The 18,423-nt window shown below is 39.9% G+C and overlaps 3 protein-coding genes and 1 long non-coding RNA gene across 4 annotated transcripts; 3 read left to right on the top strand and 1 right to left on the bottom strand.

The window, feature by feature from the left end:
* Positions 1 to 2,642: 2,642 nt before the first annotated feature.
* On the bottom strand, positions 2,643 to 4,281 carry LOC148933337 (uncharacterized). The gene is made up of 4 exons (XR_016135447.1): positions 4,138 to 4,281; positions 2,951 to 4,021; positions 2,827 to 2,868; positions 2,643 to 2,722 (listed from the first exon to the last, which is right to left on the bottom strand). It is a non-coding gene; the product is annotated as an uncharacterized LOC148933337 (long non-coding RNA).
* A 1,492-nt stretch (positions 4,282 to 5,773) lies between these two features.
* On the top strand, positions 5,774 to 9,240 carry LOC125221663 (methyltransferase). The gene is made up of 9 exons (XM_048123856.2): positions 5,774 to 5,922; positions 6,030 to 6,095; positions 6,177 to 6,491; positions 6,975 to 7,245; positions 7,405 to 7,462; positions 8,201 to 8,287; positions 8,368 to 8,499; positions 8,570 to 8,705; positions 8,793 to 9,240. Exons 1-9 carry the CDS (start codon positions 5,849 to 5,851, stop codon positions 9,013 to 9,015), a joined length of 1,362 nt encoding a protein of 453 aa, XP_047979813.1. The 5' UTR covers positions 5,774 to 5,848; the 3' UTR covers positions 9,016 to 9,240.
* A 132-nt stretch (positions 9,241 to 9,372) lies between these two features.
* On the top strand, positions 9,373 to 11,705 carry LOC125221662 (uncharacterized). Its single transcript, XM_048123855.2, has one exon. It carries the CDS (start codon positions 9,719 to 9,721, stop codon positions 11,618 to 11,620), a length of 1,902 nt encoding a protein of 633 aa, XP_047979812.1. The 5' UTR covers positions 9,373 to 9,718; the 3' UTR covers positions 11,621 to 11,705.
* Positions 11,706 to 13,489: 1,784 nt separating this feature from the next.
* On the top strand, positions 13,490 to 18,172 carry LOC125222243 (uncharacterized). The gene is made up of 7 exons (XM_048124754.2): positions 13,490 to 13,911; positions 14,121 to 14,420; positions 15,346 to 15,554; positions 15,640 to 15,688; positions 15,757 to 15,846; positions 15,937 to 15,999; positions 16,228 to 18,172. The coding sequence occupies exons 1-7, from the start codon at positions 13,744 to 13,746 to the stop codon at positions 17,917 to 17,919; spliced, it is 2,571 nt and encodes an 856-aa protein (XP_047980711.1). The 5' UTR covers positions 13,490 to 13,743; the 3' UTR covers positions 17,920 to 18,172.
* Positions 18,173 to 18,423: the final 251 nt, after the last annotated feature.

Raw genomic sequence — 18,423 nt, forward strand, 5'->3', positions numbered from 1 at the left:
TTAGCTGGGACGGAGGGAGTACCTTTTTTAGTACCAAAAAGTGGCAATGTGTGATGACTGCCCTAATGACACATATTTTTATAGATCAACCCAACTTGCCAATCATTACTCTAACTACAACCAAGGGGATGGCCATAAACCCGATGTAGACTAGGGTCTTCAAATCATAGGGGTCATTCTTTGTACAACGATGGCCACAACTGTCAAATTCGCCTGCAGACTTTGCATTTTGTATTGCGTTCGTTAATCAACCGTGATTTCTCACGGTGGTCGATTCCACTTATGGAGCTTATGCCACGGACATACATGTCACACCACTGGAATGACCATGCATGATTGAGATTGGCAGGGCACTTAAGATAGTACTGTCCTGCGTGCATAGCATTTTTCCCTGCACAACGCAATTCCATCTTCCCTGCACCACAGCTGCAGTCTGGTATACCATCTCCCATGTCAATCCGTGAAGATATTATTCAACAAAAAGGTCAACTATCCAATACAAAAGTAAGGTAGTGTGACAAATGACGACTCACAAATAGAAATAGGTTCATTGAAATAAAACATGTTGAAGTACACATTTCAAAAGAGATCATAACAAACATAACTGTTTTACATATAAAACTATCTATTATTCCACATATTCATGGCTAAGGAGTCTCGAAACTGCGTCCATTCTGGAGTTGGATCAACGTAATCTATATAAGCGTGTGAGATATAATCTGCTCTAGGGATAGGTACTGAGTTCTCACCTTCAAGCCTCTGTAGGGTCATTATTCATCTCGCGGCGAATGAAATTATGCAGAAGGAAGCAGTGAAGGGACTGGCAGCGGAAGCGCTCACATAAATCAATTACATAATAATTCTGATCTATTTAGCAGATTATTTAGACAAATTCTATTCGCGTAATTATCACATGTATCATACTCATAACTCAAATAAAACATGCTTTAAATTAATTGAAACCTAAAACATGCTTTTCTACGGTTTAGCCATTATACCTTGATGATTCTCCAAAGAAAATAGGATAGCTAGCGCCTTCTCCACGTGAAGATCTTTAGTACAAAACCACAGATCTTCTATCTGGTTCCTGGACTGTAAACTGATATCAGGGTGGGCTGATCTCACCAGTATACTAAGACTTAAATAAAGAAGACGGAAAACCAATCACTCGAAGAAGAGGAAAAATCTTCCTCTTGCTATAAAGAGAGAGGGACGAAATTTTGGAAGAAAATAATGTGTATTTTCTGTCTCCTTTATTCTCCTATTTATAATAAGTCACATATTGGGCCCATACAGGAATCTATGGAAGGCTTTGGATATGGGCTCCTCCAATTAGCTTTTTACTAATTAAATTAAACTCAATTTAATATAAGCTTATAATTGGAATATTACGAGCAGCCACTACAGAAGTAATATTGCACTCCCCATCCAAATCCAAAATTATAAGTACTTCGGGTTTCCATTACTTGATATTTATTTCCCGCGCTTAAGATAGAAACATCCATTAATTAATTATTGTCTGCTATGGACTTAATTAATTAATATCTTATTTATTCCAAGCGAGGACTCAGCAAGAAAATCTTATTTATTATTAATAGAGTAATCAAACTCCAACTAGCTAGGTTCCGAATAATAAAACCTTATTTCAAGCTTCTCTTGAGGATGTTATCAAACGAGACTCACCTCGCGCACGATTCAACATAATAGCAATCCTAGCACCGCTAGATATTAATCACCACTACCCAATATACCAGGCTTATTGGTTTGGGAAAAACCTGCACCATTTGGTAAGTCAAAGTAGTCCATAATCAATACCGTATGCTCAATGCTAACGTACATTGATTAAGAAATGATAATTTACAAGACCTCGACTTTCAGTAGATAGCATAAAGACTGTCTCGCTGTTAGATCCATTCAGTGCTATACCACACCAACGTCATCTTATTTCAGTAAGGCTTAGAAATAATCGGACTGACGTTGCAACCTTTCACGATAGGTAGTCTAAGCCTATCTAGGTTGTGAAATTCTTCTTTTTCTTTGTTTAGAACTGACCGTGTTACCTTAAAGTGAACGACGCCCACAACCGGTCTACTAAAACAAAGACTTAGACTTTGTTAAGTTACTTATACATTTAAACATGTAATAAACATCCCTTAAATGTAAAAAACATAACATTATGACAAAAATAATCTGTTTATTCCTTTGGAAAATAAAATAAGAGTTTTAACAGTATTCAATTACTCGAAAGGTGATTTCTAGTATACAAACTCTAACAAGCAGACCATGATTAATCTGATTTGTGTCTTAATTGGGTAAAACGAAGAACTTTCTAATATCCCCCACCGCATCTTCAAAACAGCGAAGGCTATTTCTCTAACGTTCCTAGCCTTGTTATATTAAACAGTTCATTGGGTTTTGGGGATGCGCATTCCCTAATCCCCATTCCTTGACGTGGTATCGAACCCTCTTATATGGCGTCAAGAATCCGTTACTATTTTTATATCCGTTGTCACATAAATAATAACATCCTGAAACCGATGACAGTGTTATGAACAAATGTTAATAATGTGAGCCTAGTACATGATGGCGTTTAAGCAAACCTCGGCTACAAGAGAATGATTTTGCTAAAATGGACAATTATACCTTGGGGAACCCTTAGCCCATTGTGTCGCGCCACGGCATCCCTGAGCACTCGAGAGTCACCAAGTGAACCCTCCAATCTCTGCAGAAAATACACGAATTGCATGTTGCGGTCACAAACAGCCAATGTGTTCGTTGCAATAGAGCCCAATCTGGTACGATAATGGGTTTATCTCTGCCACTTACTAGTACATTGATGTGTGTTCCATAGAGAGCACCGAGACAGCCCTGCAACTTGAAAAAGGTCAGCGTTCAACCTGCCAAATCACAATGCAATATGTATATTGGGTAGTATTGGGGAAAACCATACCTTGAACCATTTCCACCTGTGGTCAATGCAATCATCAGGTACGGGGATAGGCTTCGAAAGTAATACACCGTGGAGACTCAAAACAACACCTAAAACAGTATTCACATAGTGTGATACTGTGGAACCAGACCTAGCAAAGCTGAAACAAACAACACAATTTTTATTGTGATGCGCCAAAATGCCTACAAAAATGGCCACCTGCATTTCTCTATTTTTAAACCCCCCCTCTTGGAGAATTCTACACAATTTCCTAAAGGTGTTGCGATCCATTCTCAAGTTATGCCAGCAGTCTGCATGGGTGACATGAAGGAGTCTGTCCAAGTACTTTAGTTGATCCAGGATGTTAGAGAGTACGATGTACTGCCTCGCATGTTCAACGATCCTTCGCCTAGCACGTTTTGTTTGGGCTCTGATGTAACGATGTACGAGAATTATGCTTTCAACCCGGTATAAATACATGATGTCTTCGAGCATCATGTGTATTAGGTGGTAATTGGCAGCAGGATTTCTCATCCCTGTGGTGGCCTAAAGACTTCATACAAATGTAGTACATATTTGGCATCATAAGTTCACAGGTAATCAATCACTATCAAACCTCATACATGAACAAAAACCACCACTAAGACATCAAATAGACTGAATCATCATGTGTTTTCTATTTATTGTATAAGATAACCTTTGTCGGTGTAGCTGCAGATTTAGGACTCAATATTTGGCATGGTTATCGCACATAAAATAGGACTACTCCGACATGGACCAAATACATATGAACATATAACACAAGTATGAGCTTGCAACAATATAAATGCATCTAATGCGAACCAAGTCGATCAAATTACTCACAGAAATTTTGCAATCACAGATGGGAAGCTGTTTGTGTTTGGAATTTCCACAATTTCGCACTATCGATGAGTCTAGGCAGATAAACTCGAGATCGGTTAATGAATTAGTAAAACCACATTCAAATTAGAGACCATGTCAACAACAATTTAAAACTTGCAAAACCGACCTTTACCCTTAACCCTGATTCTGTTATGCGGGAGATTTTTCTGTCTAGGTTTTCCAGTGACACTGAAAATAACCAATTGACACGGTGAATATGGAGGTTAATACTGTGAGTAGTCGTCGACACCAAATTTGGGCGTTGAGCACAAAAGGATTGAAAAAATTAGGGATCGTTGTTTTACCTTCGATACGACTGTTGTTACGCGTTAATTTTGTTCCAACGACCCAACGAGAGACCTGTTGTCAGCAATAACTGGATTTTCGAGGATTGGAACTGAGAGCAATGTGTGTGCCATCTTCCTCGTTGTCTAGGGTTCAGCGAGCTTCAATTTTGGTGGGGGAAAATGATTGCTGAAGGAGGGGGGAGGGTTTAAAAAATGAGAGGGGTATTTTGGGAAATACAGACCTCCTTTCTTGATGTCGGTCCCGATGCGGAATTCTGCTACCATGTAGTTCCCATGTGAAGAAACTGGACATTTATGATTGCAACAGTGCGGGATGTGGCATTTGTTCAGGCCTTGAAGAAGTAATTAAGACACACCGAACACACGAATTTGACCAGAATAAACTCCGTTTCTGTCCATATACCGAATGATTCCTTACTATGTAAAGATATTGAAAATATTTTTGTACATCTACTACAATAGTTGTTTTTAAAATATTTTCCAAAATTTATACTACTTCCATTTCACAATAAGAGTCACATTTTGTCATTTCGGTCTGTCCCACAATAAGAGTCTTATTTCACTTTTAACATAAATGCTAAGTTGATCAAACATTTCATTAGCTCACTTGATTCAAATTTAATCTTATAAAACTATATTATTTTCACGGATTAACTAATTTCTTCTTACAAATTAAAGAAGAAACTAGTTTTCTTTTAATTAAAACATGATTGATTTAATTATTGAATTTTTTGAACTAAGAAAATTGAAGCAAAATTCAGTTTTTCCGTTCCTACACTAACTCGTTCTTAAACAATTGATTCCAACTCTTGAATTGCCAGAAATCCAAAATCGGTAGCCAATTTTTGAATGGGGCGGACTATACGACGCCCTATGTCCCGCTCTATGCACCGCCACATCAGCATTTTATCCTCCGCCCCTTCCACCTGCAATGGGGTGGACTATAACCCGCCCTAAGCATTTTATTTATTATTTGAATATTTAAACACTATAAAAATTCATTAATCCTAAATTTTATGTTTGCAAATATATCAATTAGCAAGAATAAAAATATAAAAACACTACAAATTAAAGGTATATCTTATTATCAGTATTTATTTTTTATTTTTTATATTTTATGCTTGCAAATATGAAAATCGTCGGAATTCATTATTAAATTTAGAGAGAAATTGAGATGGGGAAGAGAGTGGAGTGAAAAGTGTGAAATGAAGTAAAAAAAATTGGTGATATATATAGAAGAAAAAATTAAAAATTAAAAAAAAGGAAAAATGTGTACATAGTCCGGACTATCGTCTTTAACCCTGCAATGGAGCGGACTATGCGACGGATAATGCAAATGGGCTAAGTAGCTCTACCATTATGTCAAACTTAATAATATGGAATAAATTTAATCAGCTACACCAATGTGATAATGGAGCAATTCAATAGCAGCAGAATCAATAAATTCGACTCCATCCATCAGTCACTTAAAAATAGAACTCTTTTTCTTTTTCTTTTTTTTAATCTGTGTTCTTAAAAAGAATTTTATATTTTAAAAAATTTCTTGCTCTCTAATTAGATTAGAAATATTTCCAGTAACTCACTTTTCATAAACGTCGTTTTAAAAGTTAAATTTTTTGGATGGAGGGGGAGTATAATAAAAAACGTCCATCTGTGACTTAAAACTGTTAAATCAGTAGGGTTTTAGCAAAAGCATAGGGAGAAGAAAATGGCAACACATTGCAAATTCTGGCTCCCCAAGAAGAGGAGATTTTGTGCTAATTCCCCTCTCCTCGATTCTCCGTAACCCCTCTTTCTGTCTCTGTTTCTGTCTCTGTCTCGCACAATCCACTCCTTTATCCCCAACTTGAATATGCAATGCTGATGAATTCCTAATTTCAATTCTCCAGATTCTGCGGCAACCACACGCAGAGATCCGACGCTCAGTGGATTCCATGCCCAATCGATCCTTCTCAGTAATAATCCCTTTCTCAACTCTTCTAATTTTGCTACTCTTAACCTATTATTTCCAATCATTTTTGCGGTGTCTTTGCTAGCTCCGTGCTTGAGGAAAATCTCGAGACTCACTTAAACCGATGCCCGTTGCTGACACAAACGCAATCCCTCTCTCGCCAACCCTTCTATCAAAAGGGGATTAATGCCGGATCAGACGATGATGAAGAGAAATCGAAATCTGATTCGAGTTTCACATCGGAGATGAAAAGGAATGCCGTCTATTCAATGGCTGTGCCCTATTTTTTGGATTTGATTGCTAAAATCAAGTCCGTACATGCATCAGTATGCAGCACCATTCCTGATTCCTACAGGATTCCTGAAGCTTGTAGCATTTGGACTAACAGAGAAGTTGACAAGTAGTACTGCCAATCTTTTCATTTATAACATGAATTTTCACCCAATTTCTGTTTGTAGATTTATTTTTTGTATGTCATGAATTAGGGCCTGTTTGAAATTAGCAGCAACAGCAGTGTTAAGTGTCAAGTTTGCAGCCAATAATATTTGTGCTTTGTCATATCAAGCTGAAGACTTTGGCATCAAATTGTATGACTTCATGAGAAAAGAGCGAAGAAAGCTCAGACATCAACTTGCTCTAAAATGCCAAAGTTGATGGCAAACTTGACATTGTTGTTGCTGATGCAAACCATGCTACTATATTTCAACATTTTCTCAAAGTTTAGGACATATAAAAAAACGAATTGAAGTTGAAACTACAAATTGAAATTTGCTGAAAGTTTAGGCTATAAAGTATAAATAACCCTTTCATCTTTATATATCTTTTTGTGTGTAAATAAGCAGTTTTAGTTGAGTTTTATTCATCAAGTATTTATTGGTTTCAGGAAACTCCCTTATAAGGAGAAACATGTGCTGCAACAGGCATCAATTCTTGGGAATTTAGAAAATTTTGGGGTGTTGAAGGAGACTTGCTTGATTTCTGGTGAAATAAATGAGGAGAAGGATTGTAAGAAAGAGTTTGAGAGGGAGAGGGATAGTGATGTTCCTGCTGTGGTCGAGTTTGGTGCCGGAAGGGGGTATTTGACACAAGTTCTAGCGGATTGTTATGGGATCAAGAAGGTGTTGTTGGTGGAACGGAAGTCGTATAAGTTGAAAGTTAGTGTCTTTCTAAACCATTTTTGTTCTTACTTTGTTGGAACAGACTCTTACTTTGCCTCAGAAATCATCAATTTAGGTGTGAATGTGTGAAGATATCTTTATGCTTCAGTGGTATATCATGGTTCTAATTTGTTTACATCCTTGCCTACTCCGCAGGCTGATCGGAGTTTGCGACAGAAAGAGAGTTTAGTGTTAGAGAGGTTGAGAATCGACAGTATGTTCTCCAAATCTTCTTCCTAATGCTTTGGTTCTTTATTATGGTGTGTGGGCAACAAATTGGCTTGTAGTTTAGGAGCTTTCTGCTTAAATTCATTCTATAGATTTTGACCTGAAGATAATTTTTGCCGCCAATTCTCTTGATTATGTAGAATACAGTCTTTTTTCTCTAAATTTATTAGCTGTCTTGACAACAAGATCATCATCATATGGTGAAGAAATTAGTTTACTACTGAAGCCTGTGGTTGATAGCTTGTTTGGTTTAATCATTAGCGGGTTAAGGATTTACCACTAGCTCTTATTTTTTGGTAAACAAACCACTTTTTATGACACACTCTCTGAAATTGTTAAGCATGAAAATTTCAATCCAGCTCAGAATTGACCGAGACGTACCTTAATGTGAAGTAAAAGTGGCTTATTTATTCGTTGGTGTGGACAATGCTTTTCCTGTTACTTATATCATCTTTGTGCGATAAACATTATGTTGGATAGACGTGAAGTACTTTGATTAAGATGTAGAATAATGTTCCCTGAGGAGTGTGGTAGGCACATATGCCTTTTTATCTGAAATACAAGAAGTCGGGACTAGTACACGCTTATGCTCTACAGATTTCTGTTAATTCTAAGAAACGTATATGCGGCCAAGAATATCACAGTTTATGATTCCGCTGCCAAGATTTAGTTGTTTTTTCTTTGTTTAAACTCAATTCAATCTTCTTAACATCTTTACTTGCAGTTGAGGATCTAGATTTGAATGGCGTAGAATCATTAAAAGGAGTTGGCTACATTGCAATCGGCAAACATCTTTGTGGGCCTGCAACAGGTAATTGAAAATCCGGCAACTGTCTTATTGCAACAAAGATTTGTTTATAACGTATTAACATGCACACAACTCTGTTCCAGATATGACCTTAAGATGTTGCATTCGCCAACATTCAGAAGAAAACGGAGCTTTTGAGTCCCAAGCAAGTTACCTAAGAGGTGTAGCTATTGCTACATGTTGCCATCATCTTTGCCAGTGGAAAAGCTACATCAGTAATCACCAAACCTAAGAATTTATTTTTTCTGTAAACAAATAAAATTTCTGAGCGATTTACTCATGCAGGTAAGAAATACATATCAGATATGGGCTTCACCAAGGATGATTTTCATGCGATTACATGGTTTACCAGCTGGGCTGTGGATGCAGATCATGGCTCGGATTTTGCTGTCATAGATTTCTCTACTCAACTTGAGATCATGTAATGGCCTTACCATTTTTCATCTGTTTTAGGTATAATGCATGATGTGGCTTCTCCTGATGCAATTTTTCTGTTTATCATGTTCAGGACTGAAAAGAAAGATTTCTTGCTCGACTCAAAATCATGCAAAGTCGAGGATATAGTGAAAAATATGCAGGCAATTGATCGCGCAGTGCTGGGCTACATGTGCAAGGATATCATCGATGCTGCAAGACTTATGTGGGTGAAGGAGCAAGGTCTAAAATGCGAGCTTGTGAAGTATGTCCCCATCACCATTTCTCCTGAAAACCGCGTCTTGATGGCTAAGTAGAGTATCTATACATCGCTTTGGTGTTGACCGCTTATTGTCTGATTATAAAGCGGCTTCACTCTGCCTATTCCATCAATGTTCTTTCACTGGCTCATTTAGAAGATAGAGTAACTATCAAACAGGCTAATTGTTGTGCATTAATCATTATCTTGCCCGAAAACACGAATCTCCAGAAAGCAGAAAGAGACGTACGGAGTATAAATTATCCATTTCATACCCCTGCAATTTTGTCTTAACAATATATGGTCTTTTTTTTTGGTAGATAGTATCCATTGGCGGACCCAATGACTATTCCTCGTGCTATCTTGGATGAGACAGATGATCTAAGGATTTAAGGCCACTCTATACCTAAAGGCAAGGATGGATCCTGACAATTTAATTAAGGATTGACGAATCTCGTACCGCTCAACCATAATTTCAGCATATCTTATTCCTTATTTTCCGTTCAACTCAATAACACAATAATTATCTTGTTTGTATAGTATAATAGGACAAATTTAGGAGAGACGATAATATTGACTAATAAGGTTGGCATCTACCGGTAGACAAGTCCAACTATCTTACTAAAACAAGACTTGCTTTCCGCTATCCATTCTTGCTCACCACGCTCACGACGTTCATATATTCATGTTGTAACTGAAATCAAATTGACATTCCCCCGACCAGCATTTGATCAACTTAGTATTGCAGTATTTTGGCAAATATGGATCCAACCGGTACGATACTCTTCAACACCGTAGGCAGAGCCTTTTATTCCTTTGACATATTCGCCATCGACCTCAACGACGATCGCCCTCGGTCGGAGCACCGCCTTACCGACTCCCTATCCATCAACTTCAACGGCCACTTCGTCGACGACCAAAAAACTCTCGTTTACATCTCCGACCGGACCGGTTCGCCCCGCATTTTCCTAAACCGCGCCGAACATCCCCATCCCGAACGCCTCCATTCCCCGCTGGAAAGTCTCTTCCACGACCGCCCCCTCATCAAGAACCGCCGCCTCTACTTCATCTCCGCTCACGAACAGCCCGAGAAGCCCTTCACGAGCTGGTCGGCTCTCTACTCCACAACGCTAGACAACGACAGGACGACCACGCGGCTTACACCTTATGGCACCGTCGATTACAGCCCCGCAATCTCCCCGTCAGGGAATATCATTGCCGTCGCTTCCTACGGCCGGAAGGCTTGGGGCGGCGAGTTCCACGAGCTTGTCACCGACATCGTTGTTTTCCCGGAATCCGATCCCACTAGCCGCGTTGTTCTATGCCAACGCGGCGGCTGGCCGAGTTGGTGGAGTGAATCCACCCTGTATTTCCACCGGCAATCTGACGATGGCTGGTGGAGCATATTTAGAGCCGATTTGTCAAACGATTTTTTGGCATCATCGCCGCCGGTTCGCGTTACTCCGCCGGGAGTCCACTGCTTCACGCCGGCGGCAATTCCCGGCGTGAAGAAAATCGCTGTGGCGACGAGGCGGAAGGGCCGGAGTCACCGCCATATCGAGATTTTCGACACTGAGTCTCGGAAATTCATCCCGGTGACGGAGCTGCTCAACCCTAATATCCACCATTACAATCCTTTTGTTTCTCCGGGAGCAACTTTTCTCGGATATCACCGCTCCAGCGGAAATGCAATTCCTTATCTCGAACGGGTGAACAGTCCAGTGAAGGGGCTTAACATGATCAGACTCGTCGGTTCGTTTCCAGCGTTATCCCCTTCCGGCGACCTAATCGCGATGAACGTCGATTTCGATCACAACTCCGGCCTCAAAATCGTGAAATCCGACGGATCGAAAATGTGGACATTGTTCAGAAATCGAATTAGCTTCTACAATTCATGGAGTCCTGCTCATAGCAACGTCATCTTCACATCAACTGGTCCGATTTTCGAATCCGCGAAAGCACCGGTGCAGATCGCTCGAGTGACATTCGATCCTGCGGGTCTAAAACCTAATTGCGACGAGATCCAATCGGAAATCAAAATCCTCACCAGATCTGACACCGGAAACAACGCCTTCCCGTCGATCTCCCCCGACGGGAAGCTCGTGGTGTTCCGATCGGGGAGATCAGGGCAGAAAAACCTATACATCGTCGACGCGGAGATCGGCGAATTCGAAGGCGGAATACGGCGGCTGACGGAGGGGGAGTGGATCGACACGATGCCGAGCTGGTCGCCGGACGGGAAGCGGATCGCGTTCTCGTCGAATCGACACAATCCGGAAAATGCGGAGGCGTTTGGGATCTATGTGATGGAGGCGGATGGAAGTGGAGTGAGAAGAGTGAAGGTGGCGGGAATGGATGAGGAGAGGGAGAGATTGAATCACGTGTGCTTCAGCGGTGACGGAGAGTGGGTGGCGTTCGCGGCGAATCTGGGCGGAGTGACGGCGGAGGCGGTGGCGCAACCGAATCAGTTCCAGCCGTATGGGGAGTTGTACGCGGTGAGGTTGGATGGGAGCGGTTTGAGGAGGCTCACATTCAATGGCTTCGAAGACGGGACGCCCATGTGGGCCCCCAAAGTCTTTGAAAACTTGCATTTCAAATTCAACGAAGGTCATGGGTTGAAGTGTGAGATTGACGATCCTTTGTGGATCAAATCTGATTTCTGAGTTGCAAATGTACTTTTATTTCAATTATGAATTATATATGTAATTCAATAATTAATTCCATCTGGATAAACGATTGAGGTGAAAATTGTGCACACACACCATCTTCACCTTCTACACTCGGGAACGGACCTTGCTAAGAAGCAATCATAGGGCTGCTGTGTTGAAAAAACAACACTGTATCGTGAAAGGTGCTATTCTCTTGATCCCCAAAAATTTGTGACTTATTTTTATCTGCATGTCCTTAAAAATTTATTTCACTTTTATCATTTTTTTAATAAACCTCATATTCCATTAACTTATTTCAATTTATATTATGTTATAAGAGCATTCACAATGGAAGAGTCTTCCCAGAGAGCTATTCCATTCCACATCAGCATTTTACTCAAGGGCTTATCTTCCTGCAATAGAAGGGCCATTCCAAAGGGCCTATCCCACTTCTATTTCATTTCGACATCATCACTATTTTATTTTAATTTTTTTGCACTTCTATTTTTAATATGTTATCAAATTAAATAAATTTAAAAGCAAAAATATTAATACGCAAAAATCTTCGTTGTATTACAATATTGAAAAGAAGAATACAACCAGATGCAAATTTAAATAAAACTAGAGAGAGAAAAATTATTAAAAAAATGAGAGAAGAAAAAAATGGTGTGAGAGATAAAGGATGGGGTATTTATATTAGAAAATATGAAATAAAAAAATAATAATAAAAAAAGAAATTGGGATCGGCCTAGGCCGTTCCAATGGCCATATGGGGAAGAGCCTTTGATAGGTCTTCTTCTTGCAATGGTTGGCCGATAGGACCCGATCGGAAAGGCCTCTCCATCGATTAATCATTGTGAATGCTCTAAAGCTAATATATAAAAGTAGGATAAGCATATTACTCCCTCCGTCCCAAGGTATTAGACCAACTTTCCATTTTGGGATGTCCCAACATATTAGACTCATTTCCTTTTTTAGCAAAAAGCATCTATCTTATTTTATTCTCCACCTACTTTTTTCTCTCTTCTCTCCCCTACTTTTTCCCTCTCTCATACTTTACTCTCTCCACTTTAACTATTTAAATATCAATTCCTTAAATCATGTGCCCAAAAGAAGTGAGTCTAATAATCCGGGACGGAGGGAGTACTAATTTTTTCAACTCAAGCCCTTACCCATTTCCCGCATGTTCAGGAGGGTGCCATCCTCGACGTCGAGCTCGTGGCGAATTTGGTTGAAGTAGCGCAGGCATTGTATCTCCGCAAGGTTGATGGTGGTGGTTCTGATGGAGCGTCGACAATGTTGGCTGACTCCAACAGTGGTGGCTTCTTGATCTTTGAATGTCGTTCACTACCCATGCCGGGTTGACGAGTCGTAGATATGATTGGTATGTTTGAACAACATTCTCTCTCTCTCTCACTCTCACTCTCACTTTCAATGTATATATGTGTGTGTGTATTTGTGGAGATTAAGGAATGGCTTTGCATGAAAGAATTCTTCTGTGTTAGGGTGTTTGGCTACCTAGTTTTGTTTGCATAATCTTCTCAATAATCTCTAATAAAAAAAAAGAATAATTTTATGAATGGATGGAAAAAATAAGAAAACTAATGGAGTTACAAGAATTTGAAAGGAAGGTATTAATTTAGAACACTACTTAAACTTTTTTATAAAATATGTAAACTTAATGCTTATTAATTTAGAACACTACTTAAAACTTTTTTATAAAATATGTAAACTTAATGCTTAATTTACTAATGTGAAACAATGGTAAAACATTTTGTATATATGGTCGAAATATTGATGGAATATTCATTTTGTATGTATAGCTCAAAGGCATAAAAAAATTTAATTCAAAGAAATTTGATGGAATATTGGAGTTTAATTTTACTTCTTTCTTTTCAGTACAGAAATGTTTAATCAATTTTAGTGTTATACTGTAATCCCTCTTTCTCTACCCTCACATTTTTACTCAGAATCCCATCTGAAACCCTAGAAAGTACAAAATATAAATTGCAGTTTCATATTCATAATCGATTCGGGCACGGATTATCATCGCCGACGCCCCAATTCCCCATCTGATTTGTGAAATTTCGGCCCAGAACCCTAGATTTATCTCCTCATCAACGAATTCGATAGTTGAGATGGACGATAGCTGCGCGGTTTGTGCGGAAAGCTTGGAGTGGGTTGCATACGGTTCTTGTGGCCACAAGGACGTTTGCTCCACCTGCGTCGCTCGCCTCCGATTTATCTGCAATGACCGCAGCTGCTGCATTTGCAAGACCGATAACGATGTCGTTTTCGTCACCAAGGTCATCCTCTTATATAAACTCATGATTTAACTGCTTGAGTTTGTGAATTTGGAGTTCCAGTGCGAAGATTGATTGGATTAGGTGCACTTTAGCTGATCGCCATTATGATTTCGGCTTCGCATCTATGAATTAGTTTGTATGTTGAATTACTGAAAAATTGCTGTTGCATTGACAATGTGTCTAAATCAAACTTGCTGCATCTGGCTCAGGCTTTGGGGAACTATACAAAGACAATCGGCGACTTCACGTTGTTTCCCGCCGAAAGGAGGGAGGGTAAGATGGGACAGTACTGGTACCATGATGATACACAGGCCTTTTTCGATGATTCAGACCATTACAAGATGATCAAGGCCATGTGCAGGCTTTCTTGTAGTGAATGTGATAAGGAGGACCAGCTGGATGATGGTTCCAGGAGAAGAGCCAAGTTTAGGAACATCGATCAACTGAAGGGTCATTTGTTTCACAAGCATAGGCTGATTATGTGCAGCTTGTGCTTGGAGGGAAGAAAGGTGCAATATATCTCATGATCTTATTTCCATTCTTTTAATGTTTTTATTGTTCATAGGCAAGATATGCTATATTAGGATGGATATGGATGCATTTCACCTTGTACCACCTTGTACTCTATTCATTTGTTTATTGGGAGGGAGCGGGTGGGTGGAGGATTGTCTGATTAATAGTCTAATTGCCAAAATGTATGCTGCTGATTGTTTTTAGTTTCAGACAGTTACGTTGGACTATAACTAATTAGAATTGAGGAGATTGGTGGACTACAGACTAGTTGGGACTTGCTCTCCCTGTTATAGCTTGAGGGATATAATTATCTACACAATTCAGGATATACCATACTGCTCTGGTAGAGTCACCCTTGACAGTTGGTGTTTCCAGTAGTGGGATGGTAGTTGATAGGACTTATCCATGTTGTCTGATGCTGCAGGAATTATAGCTTTAAAGTTTTACATTGGTTTCCATTAGCAGTGTAATGGAAAATGACCTCGTGGTTTGAATTAATTTTATAATCACTGTCATAGATTGCATGTAATGGATAAATTCTGTCCATACACGCATCTTCTCTAATGGTGTTGGTGTCGCAGAGTTTTGGCAATGTAAAAGTTATTGCATTAGTACTATGTATGATGTTAGATTGGTTGAAATACTCTGCCTTCTTTGTCTCTATATGTAAGAGATTCTAGTTCCCTTGTGTGCATTTGCTACCTAATCTCTGCACCATGAATTTGATGATCCAAAAGGAGGGGTAATAGTAGCAAGGTGGAGCATCCATATAGGGTGGTGGGCTAGAAATAAAAAAAGTCCTGTTATATATGTATGTTGATTTTATTTTTATTATCTAGCCTTTAGAATTATCTTTTTTCTCCCCCAGTTTAGTTTGTTTGGTTCTGCCTGGATAAAAATAGGTTTTTCCTGGATTTGCAGGTTTTTGTTTGTGAGCAAAAGTTGTATACAAGATCGCAACTGAGTCAGCATATAAGCACTGGTGACTCAGCGGTGGATGGAACTGAAAGTGAAAGAGGTGGCTTCTCAGGACACCCCCCTTGTGAATTTTGCCAGACACCATTTTATGGGGACAATGAGCTTTATACTCATATGGAGACTGAACATTATACTTGTCATATATGTAGAAGGTTATCCTTTACTTTACAGTTGTAAGTACTAAGCATATTATCTGTTGTGCATGTTTAATAAGCGATAATATCCTGTTATGTGCAGGCAGCATCCAGGAGAGTATGAGTACTACGGGAATTATGATAATTTGGAGGTAGAAAATTGTTGGCTGTGTTTTACATCAAGTTACATATCTATTCTAAATGACTTAATTGTTCCCAGATTCACTTTCGTCGAGATCATTTCCTCTGTGAGGATGAAAGTTGCCTTGCCAAAAAGTTCGTTGTCTTCACATCTGAATCTGAAATAAAGGTAAATTATCATGCTTACTGAAAATAGATGTACTATTGAGTTATTTTTCTTCTAGTTGAACCATTTTCTTGTACATGCTTTATATATCAGAGGCATAACACTATAGAGCATGGAGGGCGTATGTCCCGTTCACAACGCAGTGCTGCCCTTCAGGTATATATCAATCTTTGACCCCTATGAATAGTTACGTTATCATATAAGCTTTTTTTTGCTATACCAAATGTTTTCTTCGGGTGCTGGAGTGGTTGGGGTGTGGTGAGGAGAATAGTGCTGCTGCTCATTTTCAGTCTATCCCTTTCATTGGATCCACTGTTTGGGTTCCGGTTGACTTTCCCAATTGATGGCATCATAATTTTTCAACATGCTCTTCAATTTGTATAGATACCTACCAGTTTTCGATATAGACGAAGTAGTGATCAAGAGAATCGTCGTGGAAGAGCACGTTCCTTTCGGCGCGATCTTGCGGATGAACTTTCTATGGCCATCCAAGCAAGTCTTGAGACAGCGAGTGCTACACCACCAAATAGTCGGGCCAGCAATGATCACGGAGAAAGTGCTGATGCTGACTCACTTATTTCACCTCTGGAATCTCTAGGTACCACAGACCCTGAGCTACCATCAAGATACAGACAGGCTGTGTCTCAAAGTTCAATCAGTGGAACATTGGGAGACTCTGCATTTCCTCCTCTTGCAGCGGGTGCAGGGGTAAACCAACAGAGTTCTCAAACTGATGCTTCCTCTAACAGAACTATGGCTGCTCATTTGCGCCACCAGAGCAAGAAGCAAGCGAGCTCCTCAAGCTCAGGTCCTGCTTGGCCAGCAACTAGTCGTACACCGGTTCTGCCAGTCAAGAGCCGCCAGAATAAGAAACAGACTAGCTCCTCGAGCTCAGGTCCTGCTTGGCCAGCAGCTAGTCGTACACCTGCACAGCTAGTCAATACTTCTCATGCGTGGCCTCCAGTAACTTCAATATCCGGATCAACATCTAGTTCAGGACAGAGCAGAGCAGTTCCAGAAATTGTATCTGTGTCATCTAGTCAATCAACTTCATCTCAGATTCGCCCACCATCAGCTGCAACTACGTCCTTTGCCAGTTCTCTGTTATCATCAAGTGCTTCTGGAAGCAGTAATCGGCTAGGTCATTCTTCATCAGCCCCTAGTCTTTCAGATCGTGAGCCTTTTGATTCAAGTACCGATTTTCCTCCAGTTTCGGTAGTAGCCCAGTCACGCAAATCAACCACTGATGACAAATCTGTTAGGATGGAAGGAAATGTTCATACAGCAAATAAATCGCTGGTGGAGAAAATGCGTGCTGCTCTAGGATCTGATGAAGACAAATTCTCTGCTTTCAAAGACATTTCTGGTCAATACCGCCTAGGCTCAATGGATGTCGAGACATACCTAACATATGTAGATCAGTTTGGTTTGTCTCATCTTGTCCTTGAGTTGGCTGGACTCCTCCCTAATCCTCAGAAGCAGAAAGAGCTGACAGATGCTTACAATATTCATATGGCTTCAAGAGAAAATGGATGGAGTAACGGCACTAGAAATGTTAACAGCTCCAAAAAGGGCAAGGGCAAAGACAAGTATGTAGATTCTGGCAACAGGTCCTCCGTTACGAACAATCTAGCTGATAATGTTATAAGCACTGTAAGAGCGCTGCAATCGAGCTACAACGCCCCCGAGGAAGAGGTCGAAGTGTTGTCAAAGGATGGATATCGAAGTGCAAGGGGGAAACCAGCGGCTACAGTTGGTACTTCACCTTCACAATCAAGTGGACCGGCTGAGTTAACGAAACCTAAAATTCAGATGGAGTCCTTATACGCTAGTGGTGGAACTAATCAGATTCCATCCAATGGCAGCGGGAAAGGTAAACAACGGAAGAAGACATCCAAGTTTATACGGGCCCGTCTTGGCGATGGCTCTGTCGAAGCTCTATTGGATTTAAGAAACTCCGACCAGGAACCAGATCCAGATGACGCTGAACCTTCGTCAAATGTGCCGGTTCGTGGTGTGTGGAGAAGCGGTGGCGGTCAGAAGCTACTGTCGACAAAGTTGGGAGTGAAAAAGTGAGCGTGGATGGAAGATTTTAGCCAAGACCAAGATCAGTTGTATTGATTGTATGTATTTTGTTGCATCCATGATTTTGGGCCTTTTTGAGCATCTTCGTATGTATACGGGGAAAAGGTTTATTTTTTTTGCACAAAGCTGTTATTTTATATAGATTTGAACGTAGTTGTATTTTTTGCGAGTGTGCTGAGAAGCAGGGATGCTCATTCCCATACACAATAAAATATTGATCATCAAAAGAAATGCTCTTATACTACCTACTTTTGTCTTAATATTTCCTAAGTTAATGAATAGCGTCGAATAAGGGAAAATTTTATGTTCACGCATTTAATCAATTTATTAATTTGCTTAAAAAAATGCACGGTTGGTTTCAGAAATTGATTATGCAAATGCAATAACGGTTGGTTTCTGAATTTGATGATGCAAATGCAATAGCAGAAAAATACATAAATTGCACAGCTTGATGCTTCTTATTACACACAAGTAGCAAAAACAAGACTTGGCAAG

Source organism: Salvia hispanica, chromosome 1 (genome assembly GCF_029641045.1).
Source record: "Salvia hispanica isolate PSC_SH4W2 chromosome 1, Shi_PSC_v1, whole genome shotgun sequence".
In the NCBI taxonomy this organism is placed as follows: Eukaryota; Viridiplantae; Streptophyta; class Magnoliopsida; order Lamiales; family Lamiaceae; genus Salvia; species Salvia hispanica.